We start from the raw sequence: 18857 nt of genomic DNA, 5'->3' as shown, positions 1-18857 counted from the left end.
TTCCACTCAATACGGCACTTGAGGCGGTAGCCGTTCGTGCTGTACTTCTGGGTTAGCTCATAACCATTTGCTCACTCTACATACCCCCACACCATTCTTTACACAAGCATCAATTTCAGTCATTTATAGATGAATTACCAGAACCTTACCTCGTTCTTGGCGATTTCAATGCACACAGCAGCTTGTGGGGCGACACGCGTATCGATGCACGAGGACGCCTAATCGAACAATTTCTTTTCTCCTCTGGTGCGTGTCTCCTGAATAAGAAGGAACCCACCTACTACAATCTCGCAAACAAAACGTTTTCTTCCATTGATCTCAGTGTAGCTTCCCCGTCTATATTTGCTGAGCTTAAATGGGAAGTTATAAAAAATCCTTACGGGAGTGATCACTTCCCGATACTGCTGAGATCACTACAAAACGAACCACCACAGGCACCTCACTGGAAGTTGGATACGGCAGATTGGGGGGAGAAATTCCAAAGTCTTACAAGTAGTATCTCGTGGTCTGACATATCTTCGCTGGGAATTGATGCTGCTGTCGAGTATCTTACATCTTTTATAATTGATGCCGCCTCTGAATGTATACCTAAAATAAGTTGTGCGACCTGCAAACGCCGTGTCCCATGGTGGAACGACGAATGTCGGAACGCTTGTAGGAAACAGAACAAAGCGTGGGGCTTGCTACGGGACTCCCCAACTGCGGAGAATCTTGTCAATTTTAAGAAGATAAAATCGCAGGGCAGAAGAACGCGTCGACAGGCCAGGAGAGAGAGTTGGGAGAAGTTTTTATCAGGCATCAACTCGTATTCAGATGAGGGCAGAGTCTGGAAGAAAGTTAATAAGATAAAAGGGCTACAAACTTATTCACTCCCGTTGGTAAACAGACAAGGCGACAGTCTGGAAGAACAAGCTAACTGCCTGGGAGCACATTTTGAACATGTGGCCAGCTCATCCCATTATTCCCAAACATTTAAAAGACACAAGGCTAGAATAGAAAAACAGAAACTAGAAAGAAAATGTAACGAACACGAGGCATACAACCAGCCATTCAGCATTGCTGAGCTGTATGCATGGCTTAGTTGCTGCAACAAGTCTGCCCAAGGCCCTGACCGCATAGCTTATCAAATGCTGAAACACCTTCCCCATGAAACAAAGAAAACTCTGCTCTCCCTATAGAATGCTATATGGACCTCCGGCGAGATCCCCTCTGCCTGGAAAGAGGCCATTGTCATTCCTATACTGAAGCAGGGCAAGGACCCATCGTCTGCTTCAAGTTACCGGCCTATAGCACTAACAAGCTGTCTCTGCAAACTGTTCGAAAAAGTGATAAACCGCAGACTAATACACTTCCTCGAATCAAACAAACTGCTTGACCCGTACCAATGCGGGTTTCGAGAGGGTCGCTCCACCGCCGACCATCTAATACGTATTGAGACGCAAATTCGTGAAGTTTTTGTCCATAAACAGTTCTTTCTATCTGTATTCCTTGATATGGAAAAAGCCTACGATGCCACGTGGCCGTTTGGAATACTTAGAGACCTCTCACACGTTGGTCTACGTGGTAACATGTTAAATGTCATAGTGTCATAATGTCTATCTAATCGCACATTCCGTGTTCGTGTGGGAAATGCTGTATCAAGACCATTTGTGCAGGAAACTGGAGTGCCACAGGGCGGGGTGCTGAGTTGCACTCTCTTTATCGTAAAAATGAGTTCTTTGCGTCTGTACATCCCAAGAAACATGTTTTACTCTGCATACGTCGATGATGTACAGATAGGTTTCGCCTCGTGCAATCTTGCAGTCTGTGAGCGGCAGATTCAGCTTGGTCTGAACAAGGTGTCTAAGTGGGCAGATGAGAATGGATTTAGCCTTAACCCACAAAAGACCACCTGCGTCATTTTCTCCAGAAGGAGGGGTCTGCACCCCGATCCTGACATTGAGTTGCAGGGAAAATGTGTGGCCGTAAAAACAGAACATAAATTTTTTGGTGTGATTTTAGATACGAAACTAACATTTGTGGCACACATACGGTATGTAGGAAGCAAGTGCATGAAAACAATGAATATTATAAAAGTATTGTCACGCACTGCTTGGGGTAGTGACACAAAGTGTCTTTTGAATCTTTATGAGAGCCTCATACTCACAAGAATAGATTACGGCGCCATAGTGTACCATTCCGCTACGCCAAGCGCCCTAAGGATGCTGGATCCTGTACACCACCTAGGCATCCGCCTAGCCACTGGTGCCTTCAGGACAAGTCCTGTGGCAAGCCTGTATGTAGAGGCGGACATGTGGTCGCTCGACATGGAACGTTCGTACCTAAGCCTCACCTATTTCTGAAAGTTAATTCGAACTCGGAACACCCGTCCTTCTCAACCGTAAATGACATGACCAGTGCCACACTCTTTAATAACCGGCCAACAGCAAGAGATCCCTTCTCAGTACGTGTAAGAAAAATTAGTGAAAAAATGGATATCCCACTACCTGAAAATGCTCTGATGGCCCCAGCAAAGCCAGTGCCACCGTGGCAGTGGCAACTCATAGAGTGCGATACCTCGTTTGTAGAGGTCACAAAAGACGCTCCAGAGGCACATATTCGAATGCACTTTCTGGAAATTCAGTTCAAGTACTCGTCTTGCACTCAGTTCTACACTGACGCTTCTAAGTCACATGCAGGGGTATCTTACGCAGTAGTCGGACCGTCGTTCTCCGAGTCCGATGTACTGCACCCGGAAACAAGCATTTTTACGGCTGAGGCCTGTGCACTTTTATCGGCTGTGAAGAGTATAGGCAAATCCAAGCACAAAAGATCAATAATATTTACAGACTCCCTAAGCGTCGTAAAAGCCGTCATGACTCTACATAGACACAAAAACCCTGTACTTATTGAACTGTATTCTGCTCTGTGCAAAGCATACATGTCTAACCAGGATATTATTATCTGCTGGGTGCCTGGCCATCGAGGCATCGAGGGCAATGTTCTGGCTGATCAAATGGCCACATCAACTACATCGCGAGCCCTTAACCCTACCGCTTCTATCCCTGCCACATTTCTCAAGCCCTACTTGAGAAAGAAACTTCGAAGTCACTGGCAGCGCTTGTGGGATGCCGAAACGAACAACAAGCTCCACTTAGTTAAACCACAGATAGGTCCCTGGCGTCCCGTTACGAAAATTCGAAGAACTAATGTCCTATTCTCTCGTCTGAGAATAGGACATACATTCGGCACCCACAATTTTCTCTTAACTGGAAATGACCCGCCAACCTGTGGTAGATGTGGAGAGAGGCTTACCGTGCTCCACGTGCTCGTGGAGGGCAGGGAAGCCGAAAAAGAGAGAAAAAGACACTTTCCTCTAGCGTACCAGTACCGTCTCCCTCTCCACCCTGCTATGTTCCTTGGTGACGAACCTCTCTTCAACACCAAAGCTGTTCTAGATTTTCTGGGCGATGTTGTACTGCATGTTATTTGCCCAATAGTTTCGTAACGCATCCTCTCCTCAGAGGATGTCGCCGCGATAGTAGTTTTTGCATAGAGCGCGCCTCCAGGCCCTTGCGTTTTCAAAGGGTCTGTCAAGGCAGTAGTGCTTTGTAAAAAAAAAACTGATATTTTTTCGTTTATCGTCATTACCTTGGAATTTGTTCTTTCGTGATCATAGTGCACCTCATTAATCACTGCCATAATTTTATTACATATATATCTTACGCATTTTACAGCGATTTGTTTTAGGCCCTTTTACAGCCACGACACACCTTTGACAATTCATTACTCCATTGTCAGCTCATAACCACTGGCCTGGCGCTCTTTGGCCATACCTGGCCCTTGCGCCATTAAACACCATACATCATCATCACTTTTCGGCACCATGCCGACAAGACTTCACCTTAGCGGCAAAGTCTCGTCGCCCCGTTTTAACGCGACAGCGTTTAGGGCCCCGTGTCGCAGAAAATCCGGCGTCGGCAACCGGCGTGTGATTGCGAGTGGCGGAGAAAATCATCCAACCACATCGACCGTGGAGGCCATCCACGTGGTGCAAGATTTTGGTGAACAAAAATTGAATTTCTAACAGTGAAATCAGTCAGAAAAATGGTAAAGTACGCCTTTACCATTCGGCGTGGGATTAGCCGTCGGATTCTAATTTAAATGTACGAGAAAACCTAATTCTGCTACAAGGAAACTGAAACAGAAACCCCTTTTGCAGCGTTTCTACCAGACCTGCGCGCGTCGGGGTAATAGCAAACAATTAATAAAATAATAAAAAAGGTGCTAGGGCCTTCACATTATAAAATAAGACCACTTTCATTGCCTCTGGAAAAACTTGTTTCCAACAATGCATTTCAGTTTAAAAGTTAAGCCGACTTTAAGGGGATCGGTGTAAGCTTGGTCTTTGTAAGCTGGCTTTCCCACATCCAGTGTTGCAGCGAATGAAGCCTACTTGCCATATGCGAACGATGCGATGCGAACGGGTCCCGATAAAGCTATTGCGTTCTACTTTAAAGGCTAAGCTTAAGCGTCCTCCAAATTTTTGACGAGAACGATCTGAACTCTCCGCCCGGCGTCGACGGCAAGCTGCGGTTTGTAATGCTCTCTACAGCAGTCAGCTGAGCCCGATGATGTCTGCTTGTAGCCGCGCACGTAGCTCTACAATTCGCTTCTTCATCAGCAGTTCATACCTTGCGAGGAGGTGCCATAACGTGTACTGAAGAGGTATCCAGAATACGTGGCACACATCTCACGTTCCTTGACCCGTGGCACGGTACGTTGTTGTTGTTGATGATCGTTTTTTGAAATTTTCAAAACGGGCTGGTGATAAATAGTCACCTAGCTTCTTGAGCTAACCAGGTCCAGTTTCAAGCGATATGCAACTGCTATATGCAACTTACTTGTTGGGCACACTTCATTTGCAGGTGCTTTAATGAGATGGCGCCACCATACTGGCGGATGCTCGGGATCACGTTGATTGCGCGCCTCGTCTGAATCGCATCTCGTCGTCTGCGCCTGCGCACGCTGTGCTTGAAGGCGGCTTAACTAGATGGCGCCACCATACTGGCGAACGCTCGGGATCTCGTTGATTGCGCGCCTTGTCTGAATCGCATCTCGTCGACTGTACCTGCCCCTCTGCCTAGGGCACGTTTATTCGGCATTTTTCCTCTGCCTGATAGCAAGCGCTTGCGTGGCTCAGTGGTAAAGTCTCGGGCTCCAGCGCAGCGGGCCTGGGTTTGATCCCGGTGGGGACGGGGTCATTTTTTCGCATTTCCGTCGATAGCGGTTGGGGTTACTAGCGGCGGCGGCGGGGGACACCATCGCGAACCGAAACGGCTATTGGAGTGAGCCCATAACAGCTTACGCTGTAAAACGAAATGCGAGAAACGGGACATTACTTCGTGTGGTGCTCCTTCACACATATTAGAAAAAAGGCGGGCAGAGACCGACAAAGGAAGAGGGATACGGACGACGCACAGCCCGCTTGTGTTCTAGATTTCTCTCTTCTTGAGTCCATGTCTGCATGCCTAACCTTTAAAAGCAAAACATTTCTTGGCACTTTGACAGTATCTATATATCTATCTAGCCACCTACGTCTTGGTGCTCTCATGGTCGTATCGTTAACTTGGTATTTACCAAAATTGGCATACTATGACAGGAGTGTATGACGAACATAAATGATAGGTGATGACATGAATGTAGTGATATGCGTGTCATGTAGATCATAAAACAGCCGCCTGAAATTACAATGACGCCGAGAAAAAACATTAACACTCAAAATCCACTCAAATGGGTTCTGACGTAGGTACTAAGTGAACGAAACACTGAAGGATGATAATAGAAAACCATTGTCATGAGCATGGCTCAGCAAAATGTACAATGAATCCGCGAAAAAAGATTAATACTAAAAACCACTCAAAGGGTTCTGAAGTGGGTACTGAGTGACGCCAACACTAAACGATGATGCTAGATGCCATGTACACGAGCATGACTCAGCCAAAAATGATTAACACTCAAAAACTACTCAAATAGGTTCCTTCACTACTAAGTGAAGGAAACACTAAAGAATGATGCCAGAAGTCATGGTCATGAGCATGACTCAGCAAAAATGACAATGACTAAGCGAAAAAGATTAACATTCAAAAACCACTTGGTTCTGACGTGGGCACTAAGTGAAGGAAACACTAAAAATGTCGCAGTTCCGTCCGAAAGGCGAAGCACCAGTTGCGATAGCAAATTAGTAGAGGCCTATTCGGAGTAAGGATAGGATAGAGTAAGGACACATTCGCTTACTAACTGAATTAACAAGCGTGGTGTCAGCGCGCACAAGCAAACATGAATAGGTCACACTGAATCACCGCTGATAACGACTGTCTGTCGGCCGCGGCAAGCGCCGCCGCCGCGTGGGCGAAGGTTCGTGCGGTCTATCACTTCAACGGAAACTGAACAGCGAATGCACAGCGCATACAAAGGTCAGAGCCGTGTGGAGATAAGAGACTGTGCGGGCGACCACCACAGCCGGGCAGAGTAGAAGCTACCGCCCTCCCTCCCTCCCGCGCTGCCTTCCCGCTTTCTTGCTTTCGCGCGAGAGATTGATTGGCCAGCTCTGCTTGCGCCCGGTTGCAAGATAAGCATTTGGTGCCGCAGCACAGCGTCGCCCCGCCTTCCTCCCTCCCATAACCCCACGGCCTTTCGCGCGACGGTCGCTTTCCGCCGTGCCTTCGCTCACCGTGATAGCGCGCGTCGCCCGCGCGCTTTCACTCGCCCATACGGCGCACGGCGACGATTTTATCACCCTTGGACTTTATAGGAACCTCACAGCGACAGCGACGACGGCAGAAATCCGGTAGAAGTCTCCATATAGTTGCTATCGCAATAATAATGATGGTAGAAATCATAGTCCTGCGCATGACTCATCACAAATAAGAATACCTCCCCGAAAAAAACATTAACAATCAAGAACCTCTCAAATGGGTTCTGACGTGGGTAGTAAGTGGACGAAACACTAAAGGATAATGGTAGAAGTCATAGTCATGAGCATGACTCAGCAAAATGACAATGACTCAGCAAAAATGTTTACACTCAAGAACCACTGAAATGGGTTCGGATGTGCTACTAAATGAAGGAAAAGGCTAAAGGTCAATCGTTGAAGTCATAGTGATGAGTATGGCTAAGGATTTCGCCTTAAGGTCTCCTGGGCATTGCTAAAGGGACTCCTGAGGACTCATGACGGGAATGTCATGAATTGCGTGTTATGTAGGTCATGAAAAAGCCGCCTACGTCTTGGTGCTCTCACGGTCGTTTCCTTAACTTGGTAGACTCCCCGCACACTCCTTCCTATAACATCGATTCCCACAGGGCGTGGGATTTGCCGGCTTTTTTATAACATGAATTCCCACCGTCTGGCTCTATTACCGGTCGTTATCTGCTGCTTTTACCTAAGCGCACTGGATATAGCAGTTCGTTTCCTCGTATGCTTAGCGAAGTTAGGTAGACAATAATTAGCAAAATTCGATTGTTTCAATACGTATTTGCAGACTCCTGGACGACATTTTTGAACTGACATTTATGTCCCGTGAGTTGGACTCACAGATCAGGATTACGCGCCATGTAAACTAAATGAAACCGTAGATGTTCAATCCTCTTTTGCGCAGTCATCTCCCGCAGAGCTGCATTAAAGAGCAGAGCAAGACGAACTACCTGGCTGTGTACAAAAGATATCCGGGTCATTCAGTACGGCCGCAGCATTACTGCAGAAGGATGCTGAAGGTGAAGGGAAAAGGAACGAAGGTGTCTGCAAAGAAGGTGAGCTGCACCAGAAGACGGTCTCGCGTCGAGAAGTTACCAAACGGTCACTAATGGTCACTAATGACATTGGCAACACGATCAGGCAGGGCCTGCAGCATGTGCTTGGTTGCAGCGGACCGCAACTCCCGCTGACCATTCTCACGTTCGAAACAATATCTCGTAGCCTGCACCGTATGTCACCTACCGAGGGGAATCAAGGAATAAAAAAATGTGTTGCAAACAGCGGTTCTGTTCTAGTTTCAGAGTTTCAAAATCTGGTTACATGTTTTAATAGATATTAAGTACAAAAGAAGGTCCGATAGTCAAAGACTGTATTGGGGAACTCCGGTCAAGGTTAGGTGGCAAGAGGAATTACTATATGACAGAAAAATAAATCAATATCATGAGATAAACATAGGCGTAAAAAATTAGAGCAAATATTACAGAACAAGTTCAGCGAAAATACACAAGAAATACAAGTTATAAAAAAGACAAGTGTGCTAGTATGTACAGATGTATATCAAACGTGAATTACACGCAAATGGAAAGCATAACTAAAAGAAAAAAGCACTTAGATGTATTCCAATACTACCTCGCATCAATTGCAACAAAAACAGAAGAAACAAATATCATCGAAATACATAAAAATGAGCTAAGGTGCCAACCTAGAAATAAATCTCAAGAACGATAGGATCCGTGAGTAAGAAGAATAAAAAAAGACGCACAACAATTAGAGTAAATAAATCAAACGACTTTAAGCTCACTTTTAAGAACGCACACTGTTTTATATCATACTCTTTTAAAACTAAAGGCTAAAGGTAAGTCTAAGTATCGAGTACGTTTTGAAAGAGCATTATCATCATGCGTTCACCAACAACACCGTGCTTTCAAACCAAGTGAAGATGTTACTGAATTAGGGATGCGTCTTTAGCGGCAGTGCTTTTATCATGTTTCTTTTTTGTGTGTTTAATTTTTTTCCTTCTTGCAATGTTGATACGGGCGTCTGCAAGCTCAAAGAACTTGCTACGGGGATGATGGTGAGCTAGGGCCAGTTAGCTGTGCATGGTGGTTGCTGAGATGAAGTAGAAGCTTATGACCACACACCATGACTCGCATAAAAAGTAATATTCTAAATCTATACTGGTAGCGTTTATTGTTGTGCGCTTTGTACCGTTCCACAAACACTGGTAATTAACTCGGAGTAAATTTTGCTTTCCAAAAAACAGCAAAATGGTGTGGCAATTTTATCATACTTTTTTCCATTGTCGTTCTCTCTCTCTCTCTGACTGTTTTCTCTCGTTTCACTTACACTTTTTGCCGATTGTTTTTCCGGCATTTGACTGAAACCATTTGTTAACTAATTTACTTCCTTATGGCAGTGACTTTTCCCCCCATGAGTGCAACTTTCATGCAATACCAGAGAGTCGAATGGTAGGATCCGGTTGCAACAGATCACAGTACTGATAAGCACAATAATTGGACCATATTACATGCGATACGTGCAACTGCGCCACACATACACGGATCGACTCTACTAGCGTATATCTCGGAGTCTGATGACTCGGTGGGAGAGCAGCTGTCTCTTTTCTTAAGAACGTAAGACCAATTGGTCCACACCTATCCAATCTGTCGGCCTATACATAACTGGTGAAGATGCACAGAAATGACAAGGGAATAGTAAATAGAGAATCAAATTTCATGACGCTCGCAGCATTGATATGAAAACGTTCACTTTGCATAAGATTTTGCAATTATTCGAAACACATTCAGTAATAGTCCAGAAGTGTTGTCTACCACCTTATACCAGAAACAAAAATTGTTCAAATAACATTGAACAACGTTGTCGACGAATGAAATTTTCCATAGTAATAATAAACATATTTCACTTTGGATCTGCTCTTGGATTTTTTTAAAATGTAGTTTGCTCTTCGTCCATTTATTTATTCCTTACATTGATAAAAGCTTGCCAAGTGTCATGCGACAGTATTTCAATTATTCAAAAAAACATCAACGCTAAACAATATTTACCTTAATGACATGCTTTATAGTTAGGCTATGGCATACGTTGGGTATTATATCGCCGACAGTAAACTTACACATCATTTACCAGTGTTTCATTTTGCCCAACTCTTCTCTTGCAATATAATGATTTTAGGATCCCTAAGGACATTTAAAAGTGTAGATATAGCTGTATGTCCAGTTGTCTATAAAACTGCAAATACAGAATAGTTACTCGTTGCTTTTATAAGAGTTTATAAGAAAAAACTTACACAATACTCATGCTACGAGAATTTTTTTTCTCGGAGCCTACAACAGTCTGCATGAAACCTACAGCTGTATTAGGTTGAGAAAACACCGTCCTTCCTTAGGACACGTACATAATTATTAACTCGAAAGTACTGGGGAACAAGGTGATGACGAGGTTGAGTTGTATGCTTCAGAAGAAAAACACAATGTGAAACCTCAACATAGAATGATTGTTTGTTGAATGTCGTTTCTTTTACAGCTGCCTAGACATAATTGTTTAACATTTTATTTTTCCACGAAACACTTCCTGAGTGCTCTCAGCCGATTCGGCAAGTCGCCTAGATAAAACGAAACAACGTTCAGCTTGAAATTATTTCAGCGTTCTGACAGCTTGAACAAAACAGCCCGCTAGCAAGTTACGCAGCTGGCGGTATGGGCGAGAAAACCCTTTCCATGTTACTCAGAAGCTGAGGGTCATGCGCGCTATTAAATCCGAAAATTAGCTTCATCAGTGCACGGATCTTATACCGGATGCTTGCTCGGGAACTATGCAGTGTAACACGGGCAATATGCCGCAGGTTTAATACTTAATGGCGACAAAAGGGCATTGTAGGGCATTGTAGTTTACCCTTTGGTAACGCGGTCTCAAACGCAATATCACACTTTGATGCACAACCTTTTGCATTTGCAATGCCTAAATTAAACGTCAACTGTACGGAGGTGTTCTTAACTAAAGGACACTAAAGGAAAATATTCAGTCGAGATATATTTAAAGATTGAACTGCCGTAATAACGAATTCGCAATTTAGAGTGAGAACAGAGCTACGGTAAGCGAGAAAACGAAAATAGAAATCAAAGTGGTGCCACGTATTGTGTAAACATGGTACCACTTCACTGACGTCACCAGTGGTCGGTTCAAAGATAACGGGACCGAGCAAGGTCACATGGACGTACCACAAACTTGTCCGTTTGGTGAGGACGGTTGAAATTAAGGAGCAGCACCGGGATCTTGACTTACAATGTCTATGCAACAAAGTGACATGGTGGCATACAGAACGAGATGACAGACTTGTAGACAAATAATGTGTTAATCTTGCTTGTCCTAACATGTTAAATTAGTGTCACTTTAAAATATTGGTGATGCACAATCGCTCATCCGCTACTGTACACGTGCAGGTAAAAAGCATTCAGCTGTACAAGTCATCAGTAGTGTAGGCAATTACGCTATCAGAATCATGACTAAATAATAAAAAAAAATTGTCGTTTGTCTTTTTCAGCCGCCGTTTCTTAGCAGGCAGTGCAAAATGAACTGTTGCATGCACTCAAGTTTTGCAGACGTGTGCCATAAAGTAGACATACTGGAAGGCATGGAGTGCACGAAAGGAAAGGTGAGAATTAAATTTTTTTCACTGCTCAATTAGATGGTAAGCTTCGTTGTATTGTTACAAGGTGGTATAATTATTCCGCGATGTTACTTTATTTACAATTCCTCTCACTGCAAACCTTGTTATCGCTGTTGAGGAAATAATCGCGTGTGAAGATTGTTTTATATGTAATGCACATTTTGCAAAAATTGCGAATGGCATGGACAAAGAAGTCGAGGTTTTAACGGAAGCCGCTCAAATGAGAACGGAAGCCCAGTAGCTCTTAACTTTGTGGAGAACATACATCCTCAAATTACAAACCCGTAGTTAGTTTTCCTATGCACCGACAGATTATTACGTGCAACTGTTCTCTCGGCATTACCTTTTATTTTCTTGCATTGCAGACCTGCAGAAGAGGAGTCTGTGGAGATTTCAACTGGTAGTAGTTGAAACGTCATGTACACACCAGTTTTCTTGACCATTTCAAGACAGCTAAACTTTGAGCCTTTCGGTAATAAATCATTCTGAAGCACCTTTACGCGTTTATCTTGACTTAGTTTCGAAGGTAATAAATGAGAAGTATGAGTTTTGTACTCGCCGATGCGTTCGCCGCATTGAAGTGAATGGTCAGCCAGCAAAAAATGCCTGTTCCAAGATATGGCTTTATATTATTGTTACATGAACGAAGAATTGACCACTGGAGAGTACTTACAATGTATATTTACAAAATACAACTGCAGCGCTGGCGAGTTCAGCCGACAGCTCGAGAGCAAGGAGCAGTTTGTCTTCTTCGTCGGGGCGCCCGCGCGTCGTCCACAAGAATCAAGAATATGCATATAGCAATGTACACGCAGTCGTACCATTGTTTTCGGGCGCATAATACAATTTTTCTAAAATTACATAAAGTCACCTGCCGTGTGGTGATTGCAGTATTATGAAATAAATTTTAATGACTTTCAACGTGTGCCGCAGCGTTCGAAATTGCATTGTGACGGATAGCCACCGGCAGGTAGGGGTGAAATATGTCACAAGAAGCAGGTAAACAAGGCACCTTATGCAGCTGTGGCCGTCCAAATATCAACCACATCCCAGGTATTGGAAATCTCTGTACTGCCGAAACTTCTGCTAACTTAATATATTATTTGCATAAAGAAATATGTTGTTACATATCTATGGCATTTACGTTCGATCCAGCTGCTTAAAAATGCTAGCATTTGCTTTCGAGTTACTCCATGAAAGGGAACAAGGCGTGATCATATTTCCGGTTGTCTGAGTTACTTATATCTGCCGCAATTAGTACGGATAATTATTTTATGTCGACAGATCCAGTATTTACTTCAGCGCAACGTGAGCCTAGTATTCGCTCAAAGTATTTCTTGCCTCATAAGCGGCAGTTGCCTACATTTATGGTGAACTATGTGGCATAACTAGGCAGAAAACTAGGTGGGGTGATGAAATTAGGAAATTTACGGGTAGAAATTGGAGTCAGCTAGCGCAAGACAGGCGTAACTCGAGATCGCAGGCAGAGGCCTTCGTCCTCCAGTGGACATAAAAATAGGGTGATTATGATGACGATAGGGCAAGTACATGACGAATCCCGGCCGCGACGGCTGCATTTCTACGTGGGCGAAGTGCGATAACGGTCGTGTACTCAGATTTAGGTGTACGTTAAAGGCGAACTACAACGAAATTTCAATTTCACTGAATTTGTTACATATGAATAGTAAATATAAGTGAAGCAATGTTGGCGAAGCCGTCAGGCTTAGCTTTTTTGCTAGCAGCTTTTAAGCAGCTCGTAAGCATCGGGCGCGTGCAAGAGGTGGATGTCGCTATAACGTAAGTCTTAGCACACCACCTCCCATATCTTTTGGCGAACCACCAGCAGTTGCAGGCTCCGCCTTATCTCGGAGCGGATGCCACGTAGCCATGAATTCTGGGTAATGTCTAATCTCAGGTGAGATTTAATAGCAGCGACTTTTAAATGCGTAAGCATTTATTTGCCTACCCAACGAGGAAACCCAACCGTCTGTCACGCAAGACGAATCGCTATAAAGAAATTTAAGTACGAGAAATTGTTGGCTCTCCCGTAATCTAGAGTAGATGTAAGCATGAAATGGCTACAGGCAAAGCAGAATGGTTGGAGATGATACCAACCACAATCTTAAAATGGGTGCAGTGGATGTTCGCCACGGCACACCACATCACTGCAGGCCATATTGTGCACTGGTCCAAATGGACGCTGCGCAGCTAGAAGAAAACCAGCTGAAGGCGGTACGACAGGCAGCGAAAGACGCCAGGGAGCTCGCGCATTCACTTCTTAGTGGGTTCCGTTGGCTTCTTTCAAGTTGGCTTACTAGTTCCTTACTACACAGGAAGACAGAGCGCGCTGCTCAGCTGGAAGAAAAGCGCCTTAAGGAGGCACCGCGCAGCATGGCGCCATCTCTCGACGCGACGCAGAACCCGCGCTGCAGAACTCACGGACCGCTGGCGTTCAAAAGAGCACAGGCAATTCTGTCCCAGCGCCAAAAAATGACAGTCAAGTGTAGGGTGCCCTGTGTTTGCCTTCTCAACGTCGCTATTGGATATGACACATAAAAGTTCAGCGTACTAGAAGTTACAGCTTGAGTGATATTGTGAACAAACATGAGGATGAACTCGGAAGCAATATTTTTTGTAACTTGTTTGGGCAGTCAGTAGCGTACGTGATGCGGTACTGTACAAATAGTTGGGGCCCAGGAGCCGCATTTTTTTTGCTTTTGTGGCGAAAGCCTTAGATTTTTTTTCAAGGTCGCGTTGGGGGTACAGAAAGTAACCTGACCAAAGGAATGCCAGAAGCAAACCAAGGCATGTCCAGTGGTGTATAAGATATGAATAATGATTAGAAAACTGAATAATAATTTATTAGTGATTATATTAAGCTGGATTAAGGCTGATTAGGTTGTGTTAGGAGGATTAAGGTGGATTAGGGTGCATTAAGGTGGATGAAGGCGCATTAAGGTGGATTAGGGTGCATTAAGGTGGATGAAGAAGCATGAGGGAGGATAAGGTCGATTAGGTAGATGAAGGAGGATTATAGTGGATTGGTGTGGATGAAGTTCAATTATGGTGGATTAAGATGTAATAAAGTGGATGAGGGTAGATTAACGAGTATAAAGGAGGATTAGGGTGCATAAAGGTAAATTACAGTAGGCATTACGAGGCTTTCGCCTTCGCGTGTCTTAGGCAATAGCTAAGGCCACCTGGGAACTTTTTGACTGATTGCCCGGATGTTCTCGTTTTGTTTTCGCAACGATGCCTGGATCTTCTGGTTTGAATATCCGGAGAAGGGCTCTAGCTTTTGGTTCAAGGTCAGTTGAAAGTAGCCGACAATGGGATCTAAAAGCATTCCATGCTTAACAAAATTAGTTCGGAAGGAAAAACGTTGGTGATGGGGAGTTTCAAACACTATGGCCCACGGTGAGAACCGAGTGTCCTACCTACTGGGCTAAACACCCATAGTGAAGAAAGTACATATGTCTGAACCATATGAATGTGTTCCTGCGGTACAAAATGTCAAAGGAGAACACTTTCTATGAAAGCTTTGTTGAAATCGTTAGTGATGGTGGAATAAGTCATCTGTAGGGCTACATGTAGAGCCGCCTTGGACCATTGCAGATATGGGACAAATTCGGATTTTGCGAAAATTTATTGTGAAACACGCCACATCCTCGATGCATTTCGGTGGCAGCGGGATGCGCCTTCCGTTAGGGCATTTCTTCACCGGCCCTGAGGGCTCATGCGCTTCACGTCGAGCAACACAGACAGATGCGCAGTCAATCAGCTAATACGGATGATAAAGAGTGATGAGGGGTCAGTAGTGCACCCAGGATCTGTGCCAGGGGGGGGGGGGGCGTTGAATTTTTGTGTGGGGTGGGGGAAGCAAGCTCCTTGCCTAATATGCAATTTCCTTGCTTTAGCCAGAGGAATCAAACAGGAACTAAAATGCCTGATAATTTGCGGGAAAACGCCTCGGTCCCGCGGTCTAGGGCCACAGATCCAGTCCTGGCCGGCCGCGCCCAAGGGTGCCCAGCCGCAGCTCACGCGTCTCTCGCACCACTGCTCTCGCGTCCATCCTCTTCTTTCTCCACGGTTGGCTCCTATCAACTATTCACGTCAGCGTTCCCACACTGCCCCTCCCTCTGCGAGGGCGCTTGACGGTAATGGCTGGCAATACGGCGTTCGAACCCAGCGGCACGGACGAGTCGCCGGAATCTCGGCGGCTTGTCCGTGCCGCTGGGTTCGTCGTAGCGTCGTCGCCATGGGCAACGACGCTACGCGTTCGCTGAGCATGGCCACGATCACAACGAAACATACACACACACGAACACCGCTGCTACGCGTTGCAAAATCACTCGCCCACTACGCCACATCGTCACAGCAAGCGCGCCGCAAGGCACAAAACGAGGAGAAGCGATGAGTCGACGGCGGGTGGTGTAGTTGGTCGTCGGCAAAACGGGTGCAAGCCTTTGATAGTGCCATTCGTTCCTGCATGGCCAGCACTTTTCTCCGCAGCTGCGCTGCGAGGGCGTTGACGGCACTGGTCCACAGTGGCTGGCAGCGACGGCATGACACTCCTACCAGCAGGCGAACCTTGAAGACTGATCCACCGAACGAGGATCGGAGGAGCCGTCAAGGCCGAGTCACCGAGGTCTTTCAGGAACCCGCAGGCCCTAAATCTGACTGGCTTCCATGACGCACTCTCCGCGAAGATTTAGCGGACCAGGTGGTGCAGCTTCGGAGTTACGGTCTTGCAGGAACCAAACGCCCTAAACCATGTTGAGGTCTTGCAGGAACCGAAAGGCCCTAAGCCGTCCCTTGGTGCACACCTGGTCTAGTTTCCTTCTCCGACCTCGTTCTGAAGAGTGCACACTGCAAGTTGCCGGAAGGAACCGCCACCCGCTCAATGCCTTGCACAAAGACATTGAGCGGGCGCAGCAGGGAACCAGAGAACCGCGCCGCAGCAGAGCACCAGAGAACCACGCACCAAGGGACGGAGCCGCTCTTGAGGTGGTGTTGGCGCGATCGCGTGCATGATGTCACCTGCGCTGGCGACGACCTTCTCGAACGGCGGCGCCGGGAGCTGCAGCAGCTCGTAGAAGGCCACGCCACCACCAGGACCCACGCCAGGCTCGATGACGGCGGCGGAGGAGGAACCGGCTGAATCACACGTGATCGAACGCCAGAGGTGCAGCTCGCACGCCATCACGCGCCATGGCCAGGTAGAAGCAACTCCTCCCAAATAGGAGGCGTTGGTAGAAGTCGCTAGTAGCTGTGGAACGGGTACCTCCAGCCTTCCCCACGACCATGATCCGTCCCGGCACGCAGCCGGGGCCCGACGTTACGGGCGCCCATGTAGGCAAACGCCTCGGTCCCGCGGTCCACAGCCACAGCTCCAGTCCGAGCCGGCCGCGCCCAAGGGCGCCCAGCCGCAGCTCGCGCGTTTCTCGGACCACTGCTCGCGCGTCCGTCCTCTTCTTTGTCCACGGTTGGTTCCTATCCACTATTCACGTCAGCATTCCCACAAATTATAAGAATAGAAGCACAACAAGGATGATGATGATGTTTATTGCATCAGAGTTTTACTGAAAGTAATTTAAGGGTGAATGAATATACACAAGACAGTGACAGAGTGTTTTTTGTAATCAGGAAAATGCGACCACAAGCCGCCTCCTGAATTTTAATGACAATGTGAACAGAGCACTAAAGGTACACGTTAAACTGGGGCGGCTGAACGCGTGGGGGGGGGGGGTTCACACGGCCTCAGGGGGGGGGGAGGTTATAACACTCCCCCCCCCCCCCCGCCATCGGTGCGCCACTGTGAGGTGTTATATGGTTATCATTAGGGCTGACAATAGTCCGACGCGGAAGGATACCCACAGCGGTGGCTTAGTGGCTATGATTTTACGGTGCTAAGCACAAGGTCGCGGTATTAAATCCAAGCCGCGGCGGCCGCATTTCGATGGGGGCGAAATGCAACAAATTTAAGATGTGTTAGGACGGGCAAGTAAGACATAGCAGAGGACAGCAATTGGTTATTTAAATTTGCCGGGGTTGAACGCGCGTTAACCAAGTTTGTCGAGTGATAGCACGGTTTGGTTGTCTTTGGGAAAAGACGCAGACGCTGCTCGGCACGGCAGCAGCAGCGAGCGAATTGAGCTTCATGCTGCGTCTCGCTTCAACGCGAACTAAGCGTCGAAAGCACAGCGCATACGAAGCTTCTAGCACTCGGCGCACTTTGTACACATCGCAGATCGCTTTGAAAATGAGGCCCACGCGGCCGCGCACTTTGTCCACATCGCAGATCGCTTTCAAGGTATGGGCGCCCGCGCGGCGGTACGCAGCAGCCGCCGGTAGTGGTAGGCTAAGTACCAGTTTGGCCTTGGTTGAGGCTTTAAGGTCAGATGTACGAAACGAGGCTTTTTCGGTGTTCGCACCTGGAATAGTAAACCTATCGCTCTAAAACGGTCCTGTCCCGTGCATTGGGGGCACTGTTAAAGATCCAAATTAATCCGAAGTCCCCAACTGCGACGTGCCTCATAATGCAAATCCACGTTTTGGCACGTAAAACCCCAGTATTAAATTCGACGCAGATGGATAAGGTGCTAAAGAGCGATAAGGGTTTATTATGATTGGAGCAATTCTGATAAGGGTAATAAGCAACGATAAGGTTTGCTAGGGTTAGGATCATGTCCGGTAATGTTGATAAGGAGCGATAAGTGTTGATAAGGTTCGGAAGATGTCCAAAAATTGATAAGCACAGATAAGGGTCGATAAAAATGCGATTGATTGCGATAAAGTTGATACCAATTGATAAGGGTTTAAAAGCTTCGGATCTAGTCCGATAAGATTGAAGACGACCAAAAAGGATTTATACTGGCCGCATCATGTTTCCTAACCGTAATAATGAGACTGGATTACGTGGAGAACAGCGAGTGGCACAATGCTTACGCATACTCCTAGAGGAGTTTCTGCGTAAATTATTTACTAAAATCCTAGTATTATCGCACTGGGTGATGGTTTGGGTGACGGGTGATGGGTGGGGTTGGGCGATGGCCTGTCGCAAGCTTCTTACCTCCTCTCGAAGACGGATCATCTCCTCGTCCCGGGGCTCTGGTTTGCGGATGATTCGTTCTGCCCACGTGAGCTCCTCGGGGGCCTTCGGGGGGGCTGATGGATTCCATCTTGGAAAATCGTCTGGGTGTAGCTGGCGTCTTCCGGTTGTTTCCCTGTTTACCGGTGGCTTCGTTGTTTGTTGTCCCTTCGTTGCTTTACACTATCCTGTTCATGTAAGGTGCTCTCCGCCGCACAGAATGCATCAGGGCACGCACTGACGTGTTCTGTCTTCGCCGCATCTTGGACATCTCGGTATTTTTGGTTCTGGACACACGTCATATCTGTGTCCTGGGGCGCGACAGTTCGTGCAGGCCTCTGGTCGCG

At 46.5% G+C, this 18857-nt stretch overlaps 2 protein-coding genes across 9 annotated transcripts in view; both read left to right on the top strand.

The window, feature by feature from the left end:
* The window catches only part of LOC119444336 (venom metalloproteinase antarease-like TtrivMP_A), a 1295510-nt gene that overhangs the window by 837604 nt on the left and 439049 nt on the right, over positions 1 to 18857 (top strand). For all 8 annotated transcript variants that reach the window (XM_049663284.1, XM_049663283.1, XM_049663289.1 and 5 more), the window contains 3 exons: positions 7638 to 7788; positions 11295 to 11405; positions 11786 to 11834. In XM_049663284.1, coding sequence (XP_049519241.1) covers positions 7638 to 7788; positions 11295 to 11405; positions 11786 to 11824 — 301 coding nt within the window. In that variant the 3' untranslated portion in view covers positions 11825 to 11834. The remainder of the gene's footprint in view (positions 1 to 7637; positions 7789 to 11294; positions 11406 to 11785; positions 11835 to 18857) is intronic.
* LOC119445424 (zinc metalloproteinase/disintegrin-like) overlaps positions 1 to 18857 on the top strand; it is a 512423-nt gene that overhangs the window by 292782 nt on the left and 200784 nt on the right. The window lies entirely within an intron of this gene.

The sequence above is a fragment of the Dermacentor silvarum genome, chromosome 3, assembly GCF_013339745.2.
Source record: "Dermacentor silvarum isolate Dsil-2018 chromosome 3, BIME_Dsil_1.4, whole genome shotgun sequence".
Lineage (NCBI taxonomy): Eukaryota > Metazoa > Arthropoda > Arachnida > Ixodida > Ixodidae > Dermacentor > Dermacentor silvarum.
Note: the sequence above shows the minus strand (reverse complement) of the source record. Positions and strands in the feature narration are given on the sequence as shown.